General features: G+C 54.0%; 1 protein-coding gene across 1 annotated transcript in view; it reads left to right on the plus strand.

Annotated features, from left to right (window-relative positions):
* tmed7 (transmembrane p24 trafficking protein 7) overlaps positions 1 to 8,410 on the plus strand; it is a 16,133-nt gene continuing 7,723 nt past the window's right edge. Inside the window, exons 1-2 of the mRNA XM_056238312.1 lie at positions 1 to 77; positions 277 to 443. Coding sequence (XP_056094287.1) covers positions 285 to 443 — 159 coding nt within the window. The 5' untranslated portion in view covers positions 1 to 77; positions 277 to 284. The remainder of the gene's footprint in view (positions 78 to 276; positions 444 to 8,410) is intronic.

Genomic DNA, 8,410 nt, shown 5'->3' on the forward strand with positions numbered 1-8,410 from the left:
CGTTCAGTGACGTAGTTACGCACATACGTGCAACGTCACCCATCAACAAACTTCCTGCTTCCGGTTAAGGTTTCGAGGTAAGCTGCATTGATCATTAACCATCGTTATTTGCTGTAAAGTCGATGTTTTAGTCCGTCGAGTCGGTCGATCTGGTCACATAAGCGCCGCGGGTGTGTTTGATCAGGGTGAGCTCGAGCGGAACCGAGCCGATCGACATCCGGGTTCGTCTGGACAATAAGCCGAGCTTCATTGATCTTCTTCCTGTGTGCACCTCAGGCCTGAAGATGCGGTTCGGGTTCGGGTTCGGGTCCGGGCTCCTGTTGCTCCCGCTGATGTTCTGTTGGATCTGCGCGTCGGAACTGACGTTCGAGCTTCCGGATAACGCCAAGCAGTGCTTCTACGAGGACATCACCATCGGAACCAAGTGCACACTGGAGTTCCAGGTACCGGATGCGGACTGACTCCGGATTCACTCTGGCTACGTTTACATGCCACCAGATAACCCGTTAGTACTGGGCCGACGGCTCACTCGCCCTGAAGCCTTCATGTGAACGCCTTTGACCCGACTGAGCTTCTATTACTGAACAAACATGTTCCCACTGTCTGTAAAGATGATTTATTCCCTTGCAAGGAAAGGTCAAAGGTCGAGAGGAGGTTAAGGCTTAACTTTAGATAAACAGTATATTTTTAAATAAAATGAACAGATCAGAATCAGATCATGGACCTGTGACAAGATAACAATAATAAATGTATTAACATTAAAGGGATAGTTCACCCATGATCATTCTGCCATTTACTCTCTCCATACATCAACTTCTGTCTTCTGCTGAACACAACATAGGATATTTTGAAGAATGTGTGTGTGCGCGCTCGGTGTGTGTGTGTGTGTGTGTGTGTGCAGGTGGTCACCGGCGGACACTGATGAGTGTGAGTGTGTGTGTGTGTGTGTGTGTGCAGGTGGTCACCGGCGGACACTGATGAGTGTGAGTGTGTGTGTGTGTGTGTGTGTGCAGGTGGTCACCGGCGGACACTGATGAGTGTGAGTGTGTGTGTGTGTGTGTGTGTGCAGGTGGTCACCGGCGGACACTGATGAGTGTGTGTGTGTGTGCACATGGTCACCGGCGGACACTGATGAGTGTGTGTGTGTGTGTGTGCAGGTGGTCACCGGCGGACACTGATGAGTGTGTGTGTGTGTGTGTGCAGGTGGTCACCGGCGGACACTGATGAGTGTGTGTGTGTGTGTGTGCAGGTGGTCACCGGCGGACACTGATGAGTGTGTGTGTGTGTGTGTGTGTGTGTGTGTGTGTGTGCAGGTGGTCACCGGCGGACACTGATGAGTGTGTGTGTGTGTGTGTGTGTGTGTGCAGGTGGTCACCGGCGGACACTGATGAGTGTGTGTGTGTGTGTGTGTGTGTGTGTGAGTGTGTGTGTGTGCAGGTGGTCACCGGCGGACACTGATGAGTGTGTGTGTGTGTGTGTGTGTGTGCAGGTGGTCACCGGCGGACACTGATGAGTGTGTGTGTGTGTGTGTGCAGGTGGTCACCGGCGGACACTGATGAGTGTGTGTGTGTGTGTGTGTGTGTGTGTGTGTGTGTGTGTGTGTGTGTGTGTGTGTGTGCAGGTGGTCACCGGCGGACACTGATGAGTGTGTGTGTGTGTGTGTGCAGGTGGTCACCGGCGGACACTGATGAGTGTGAGTGTGAGTGTGTGTGTGTGTGCAGGTGGTCACCGGCGGACACTGATGAGTGTGTGTGTGTGTGTGTGCAGGTGGTCACCGGCGGACACTGATGATGTGTGTGTGTGTGTGTGTGTGTGTGTGTGTGTGTGTGTGTGTGTGTGTGTGTGTGTGTGTGCAGGTGGTCACCGGCGGACACTGATGAGTGTGTGTGTGTGTGTGTGTGTGTGTGTGTGTGTGTGTGTGTGTGTGTGTGTGTGTGTGCAGGTGGTCACCGGCGGACACTGATGAGTGTGTGTGTGTGTGTGTGCAGGTGGTCACCGGCGGACACTGATGAGTGTGTGTGTGTGTGTGCAGGTGGTCACCGGCGGACACTGATGAGTGTGAGTGTGAGTGTGTGTGTGTGTGCAGGTGGTCACCGGCGGACACTGATGAGTGTGTGTGTGTGTGTGTGCAGGTGGTCACCGGCGGACACTGATGAGTGTGAGTGTGAGTGTGTGTGTGTGTGCAGGTGGTCACCGGCGGACACTGATGAGTGTGTGTGTGTGTGTGCAGGTGGTCACCGGCGGACACTGATGAGTGTGAGTGTGAGTGTGTGTGTGTGTGCAGGTGGTCACCGGCGGACACTGATGAGTGTGAGTGTGTGTGTGTGTGTGTGTGCAGGTGGTCACCGGCGGACACTGATGAGTGTGAGTGTGAGTGTGTGTGTGTGTGCAGGTGGTCACCGGCGGACACTGATGAGTGTGTGTGTGTGTGTGTGCAGGTGGTCACCGGCGGACACTGATGAGTGTGAGTGTGAGTGTGTGTGTGTGTGTGTGTGTGCAGGTGGTCACCGGCGGACACTGATGAGTGTGTGTGTGTGTGTGCAGGTGGTCACCGGCGGACACTGATGAGTGTGTGTGTGTGTGCAGGTGGTCACCGGCGGTGTTACGACCCTTGGCTCAAGGGAAGCAACAAAAACAAGGGACACACGTAAACCAAATTGTAGGCTCAAAAGTAATGTTTATTTAGCTACAAAAGTAATACAAAACTAAATAATAAAATGAAAACATTTAAACAAAATAGAAGTGTTTCTGTATTCATCAGCAAGATCAGTGTGTAAAGCAAGATGCATGGTCGAAAGTGTAATGCAATGTTGAAGTTGAAATGTAAATGCAAAAAGTAACAAAATACAACGCAAGCAAAAGGCAAAGTCCAAAAGCAAAGTCCAAAACCAAAGTTCCCTCTCCCTTGGCTCAGTTGGTGATCTCTTAAGAAGCGTCTAAGGCACGGTCACAGGTGTTTCCAATTGACTGCCAATTGAGGCAATTAGTGGGCTCCGGTACCAAACTGCAATTCTCAAAAGCAGCAGCAGAGGTCGTCACAGCGGACACTGATGAGTGTGAGTGTGAGTGTGTGTGTGTGTGCAGGTGGTCACCGGCGGACACTGATGAGTGTGCGTGTGTGTGTGCAGGTGGTCACCGGCGGACACTGATGAGTGTGTGTGTGTGTGTGTGCAGGTGGTCACCGGCGGACACTGATGAGTGTGCGTGTGTGTGTGCAGGTGGTCACCGGCGGACACTGATGAGTGTGTGTGTGTGTGTGTGCAGGTGGTCACCGGCGGACACTGATGAGTGTGTGTGTGTGTGTGTGTGTGTGTGCAGGTGGTCACCGGCGGACACTGATGAGTGTGTGTGTGTGTGTGTGCAGGTGGTCACCGGCGGACACTGATGAGTGTGAGTGTGTGTGTGTGTGTGTGTGTGCAGGTGGTCACCGGCGGACACTGATGAGTGTGTGTGTGTGTGTGCAGGTGGTCACCGGCGGACACTGATGAGTGTGTGTGTGTGTGTGTGCAGGTGGTCACCGGCGGACACTGATGAGTGTGTGTGTGTGTGTGTGTGTGTGCAGGTGGTCACCGGCGGACACTGATGAGTGTGTGTGTGTGTGTGCAGGTGGTCACCGGCGGACACTGATGAGTGTGTGTGTGTGTGTGTGCAGGTGGTCACCGGCGGACACTGATGAGTGTATGTGTGTGTGTGTGTGTGTGCAGGTGGTCACCGGCGGACACTGATGAGTGTGTGAGTGTGTGTGTGTGTGCAGGTGGTCACCGGCGGACACTGATGAGTGTGTGTGTGTGTGTGTGTGTGTGCAGGTGGTCACCGGCGGACACTGATGTGTGTGTGTGTGTGTGTGTGTGTGCAGGTGGTCACCGGCGGACACTGATGAGTGTGTGAGTGTGTGTGTGTGTGCAGGTGGTCACCGGCGGACACTGATGAGTGTGTGTGTGTGTGTGTGTGTGTGTGCAGGTGGTCACCGGCGGACACTGATGAGTGTGTGAGTGTGTGTGTGTGTGCAGGTGGTCACCGGCGGACACTGATGAGTGTGTGAGTGTGTGTGTGTGTGCAGGTGGTCACCGGCGGACACTGATGAGTGTGTGTGTGTGTGTGTGTGTGCAGGTGGTCACCGGCGGACACTGATGAGTGTGTGTGTGTGTGTGCAGGTGGTCACCGGCGGACACTGATGAGTGTGTGTGTGTGTGTGTGCAGGTGGTCACCGGCGGACACTGATGAGTGTGTGTGTGTGTGTGTGTGTGTGCAGGTGGTCACCGGCGGACACTGATGAGTGTGAGTGTGAGTGTGTGTGTGTGTGCAGGTGGTCACCGGCGGACACTGATGAGTGTGTGTGTGTGTGTGTGCAGGTGGTCACCGGCGGACACTGATGAGTGTGAGTGTGAGTGTGTGTGTGTGTGCAGGTGGTCACCGGCGGACACTGATGAGTGTGTGTGTGTGTGTGCAGGTGGTCACCGGCGGACACTGATGAGTGTGAGTGTGAGTGTGTGTGTGTGTGCAGGTGGTCACCGGCGGACACTGATGAGTGTGAGTGTGTGTGTGTGTGTGTGTGCAGGTGGTCACCGGCGGACACTGATGAGTGTGCGTGTGTGTGTGCAGGTGGTCACCGGCGGACACTGATGAGTGTGTGTGTGTGTGTGTGTGTGTGTGCAGGTGGTCACCGGCGGACACTGATGAGTGTGTGTGTGTGTGTGTGTGTGTGTGCAGGTGGTCACCGGCGGACACTGATGAGTGTGAGTGTGAGTGTGTGTGTGTGTGTGTGTGTGCAGGTGGTCACCGGCGGACACTGATGAGTGTGTGTGTGTGTGTGCAGGTGGTCACCGGCGGACACTGATGAGTGTGTGTGTGTGTGCAGGTGGTCACCGGCGGACACTGATGAGTGTGTGTGTGTGTGTGTGTGTGTGTGTGAGTGTGTGTGTGTGCAGGTGGTCACCGGCGGACACTGATGAGTGTGTGTGTGTGTGCAGGTGGTCACCGGCGGTGTTACGACCCTTGGCTCAAGGGAAGCAACAAAAACAAGGGACACACGTAAACCAAATTGTAGGCTCAAAAGTAATGTTTATTTAGCTACAAAAGTAATACAAAACTAAATAATAAAATGAAAACATTTAAACAAAATAGAAGTGTTTCTGTATTCATCAGCAAGATCAGTGTGTAAAGCAAGATGCATGGTCGAAAGTGTAATGCAATGTTGAAGTTGAAATGTAAATGCAAAAAGTAACAAAATACAACGCAAGCAAAAGGCAAAGTCCAAAAGCAAAGTCCAAAACCAAAGTTCCCTCTCCCTTGGCTCAGTTGGTGATCTCTTAAGAAGCGTCTAAGGCACGGTCACAGGTGTTTCCAATTGACTGCCAATTGAGGCAATTAGTGGGCTCCGGTACCAAACTGCAATTCTCAAAAGCAGCAGCAGAGGTCGTCACAGCGGACACTGATGAGTGTGAGTGTGAGTGTGTGTGTGTGTGCAGGTGGTCACCGGCGGACACTGATGAGTGTGCGTGTGTGTGTGCAGGTGGTCACCGGCGGACACTGATGAGTGTGTGTGTGTGTGTGTGCAGGTGGTCACCGGCGGACACTGATGAGTGTGCGTGTGTGTGTGCAGGTGGTCACCGGCGGACACTGATGAGTGTGTGTGTGTGTGTGTGCAGGTGGTCACCGGCGGACACTGATGAGTGTGCGTGTGTGTGTGCAGGTGGTCACCGGCGGACACTGATGAGTGTGTGTGTGTGTGTGTGCAGGTGGTCACCGGCGGACACTGATGAGTGTGAGTGTGTGTGTGTGTGCAGGTGGTCACCGGCGGACACTGATGAGTGTGTGTGTGTGTGTGCAGGTGGTCACCGGCGGACACTGATGAGTGTGAGTGTGTGTGTGTGTGTGTGTGCAGGTGGTCACCGGCGGACACTGATGAGTGTGAGTGTGTGTGTGTGTGTGTGTGTGTGCAGGTGGTCACCGGCGGACACTGATGAGTGTGAGTGTGTGTGTGTGCAGGTGGTCACCGGCGGACACTGATGAGTGTGAGTGTGTGTGTGTGCAGGTGGTCACCGGCGGACACTGATGAGTGTGTGTGTGTGTGTGTGCAGGTGGTCACCGGCGGACACTGATGAGTGTGAGTGTGAGTGTGTGTGTGTGTGCAGGTGGTCACCGGCGGACACTGATGAGTGTGTGTGTGTGTGTGCAGGTGGTCACCGGCGGACACTGATGAGTGTGTGTGTGTGTGTGTGCAGGTGGTCACCGGCGGACACTGATGAGTGTGTGTGTGTGTGTGCAGGTGGTCACCGGCGGACACTGATGAGTGTGTGTGTGTGTGTGTGCAGGTGGTCACCGGCGGACACTGATGAGTGTGTGTGTGTGTGTGTGTGTGTGCAGGTGGTCACCGGCGGACACTGATGAGTGTGTGTGTGTGTGTGCAGGTGGTCACCGGCGGACACTGATGAGTGTGTGTGTGTGTGTGTGCAGGTGGTCACCGGCGGACACTGATGAGTGTATGTGTGTGTGTGTGTGTGTGCAGGTGGTCACCGGCGGACACTGATGAGTGTGTGAGTGTGTGTGTGTGTGCAGGTGGTCACCGGCGGACACTGATGAGTGTGTGTGTGTGTGTGTGTGTGTGCAGGTGGTCACCGGCGGACACTGATGTGTGTGTGTGTGTGTGTGTGTGTGCAGGTGGTCACCGGCGGACACTGATGAGTGTGTGAGTGTGTGTGTGTGTGCAGGTGGTCACCGGCGGACACTGATGAGTGTGTGTGTGTGTGTGTGTGTGTGTGTGCAGGTGGTCACCGGCGGACACTGATGAGTGTGTGAGTGTGTGTGTGTGTGCAGGTGGTCACCGGCGGACACTGATGAGTGTGTGAGTGTGTGTGTGTGTGCAGGTGGTCACCGGCGGACACTGATGAGTGTGTGTGTGTGTGTGTGTGTGCAGGTGGTCACCGGCGGACACTGATGAGTGTGTGTGTGTGTGTGCAGGTGGTCACCGGCGGACACTGATGAGTGTGAGTGTGAGTGTGTGTGTGTGTGCAGGTGGTCACCGGCGGACACTGATGAGTGTGTGTGTGTGTGTGTGCAGGTGGTCACCGGCGGACACTGATGAGTGTGAGTGTGAGTGTGTGTGTGTGTGCAGGTGGTCACCGGCGGACACTGATGAGTGTGTGTGTGTGTGTGCAGGTGGTCACCGGCGGACACTGATGAGTGTGAGTGTGAGTGTGTGTGTGTGTGCAGGTGGTCACCGGCGGACACTGATGAGTGTGAGTGTGTGTGTGTGTGTGTGTGCAGGTGGTCACCGGCGGACACTGATGAGTGTGAGTGTGAGTGTGTGTGTGTGTGCAGGTGGTCACCGGCGGACACTGATGAGTGTGTGTGTGTGTGTGTGTGTGTGTGCAGGTGGTCACCGGCGGACACTGATGAGTGTGTGTGTGTGTGTGTGTGTGTGTGCAGGTGGTCACCGGCGGACACTGATGAGTGTGAGTGTGAGTGTGTGTGTGTGTGTGTGTGTGTGCAGGTGGTCACCGGCGGACACTGATGAGTGTGTGTGTGTGTGTGCAGGTGGTCACCGGCGGACACTGATGAGTGTGTGTGTGTGTGCAGGTGGTCACCGGCGGACACTGATGAGTGTGTGTGTGTGTGTGTGTGAGTGTGTGTGTGTGCAGGTGGTCACCGGCGGACACTGATGAGTGTGTGTGTGTGTGCAGGTGGTCACCGGCGGACACTGATGAGTGTGTGTGTGTGTGCAGGTGGTCACCGGCGGACACTGATGAGTGTGTGTGTGTGTGTGCAGGTGGTCACCGGCGGACACTGATGAGTGTGTGTGTGTGTGCAGGTGGTCACCGGCGGACACTGATGAGTGTGTGTGTGTGTGTGTGTGTGTGTGTGAGTGTGTGTGTGTGCAGGTGGTCACCGGCGGACACTGATGAGTGTGTGTGTGTGTGCAGGTGGTCACCGGCGGTGTTACGACCCTTGGCTCAAGGGAAGCAACAAAAACAAGGGACACACGTAAACCAAATTGTAGGCTCAAAAGTAATGTTTATTTAGCTACAAAAGTAATACAAAACTAAATAATAAAATGAAAACATTTAAACAAAATAGAAGTGTTTCTGTATTCATCAGCAAGATCAGTGTGTAAAGCAAGATGCATGGTCGAAAGTGTAATGCAATGTTGAAGTTGAAATGTAAATGCAAAAAGTAACAAAATACAACGCAAGCAAAAGGCAAAGTCCAAAAGCAAAGTCCAAAACCAAAGTTCCCTCTCCCTTGGCTCAGTTGGTGATCTCTTAAGAAGCGTCTAAGGCACGGTCACAGGTGTTTCCAATTGACTGCCAATTGAGGCAATTAGTGGGCTCCGGTACCAAACTGCAATTCTCAAAAGCAGCAGCAGAGGTCGTCACAGCGGACACTGATGAGTGTGAGTGTGAGTGTGTGT

The sequence above is a fragment of the Rhinichthys klamathensis genome, unplaced genomic scaffold (genome assembly GCF_029890125.1).
Source record: "Rhinichthys klamathensis goyatoka isolate OS25496 unplaced genomic scaffold, OSU_Roscu_1.1 h1tg000515l_1, whole genome shotgun sequence".
Lineage (NCBI taxonomy): Eukaryota > Metazoa > Chordata > Actinopteri > Cypriniformes > Leuciscidae > Rhinichthys > Rhinichthys klamathensis.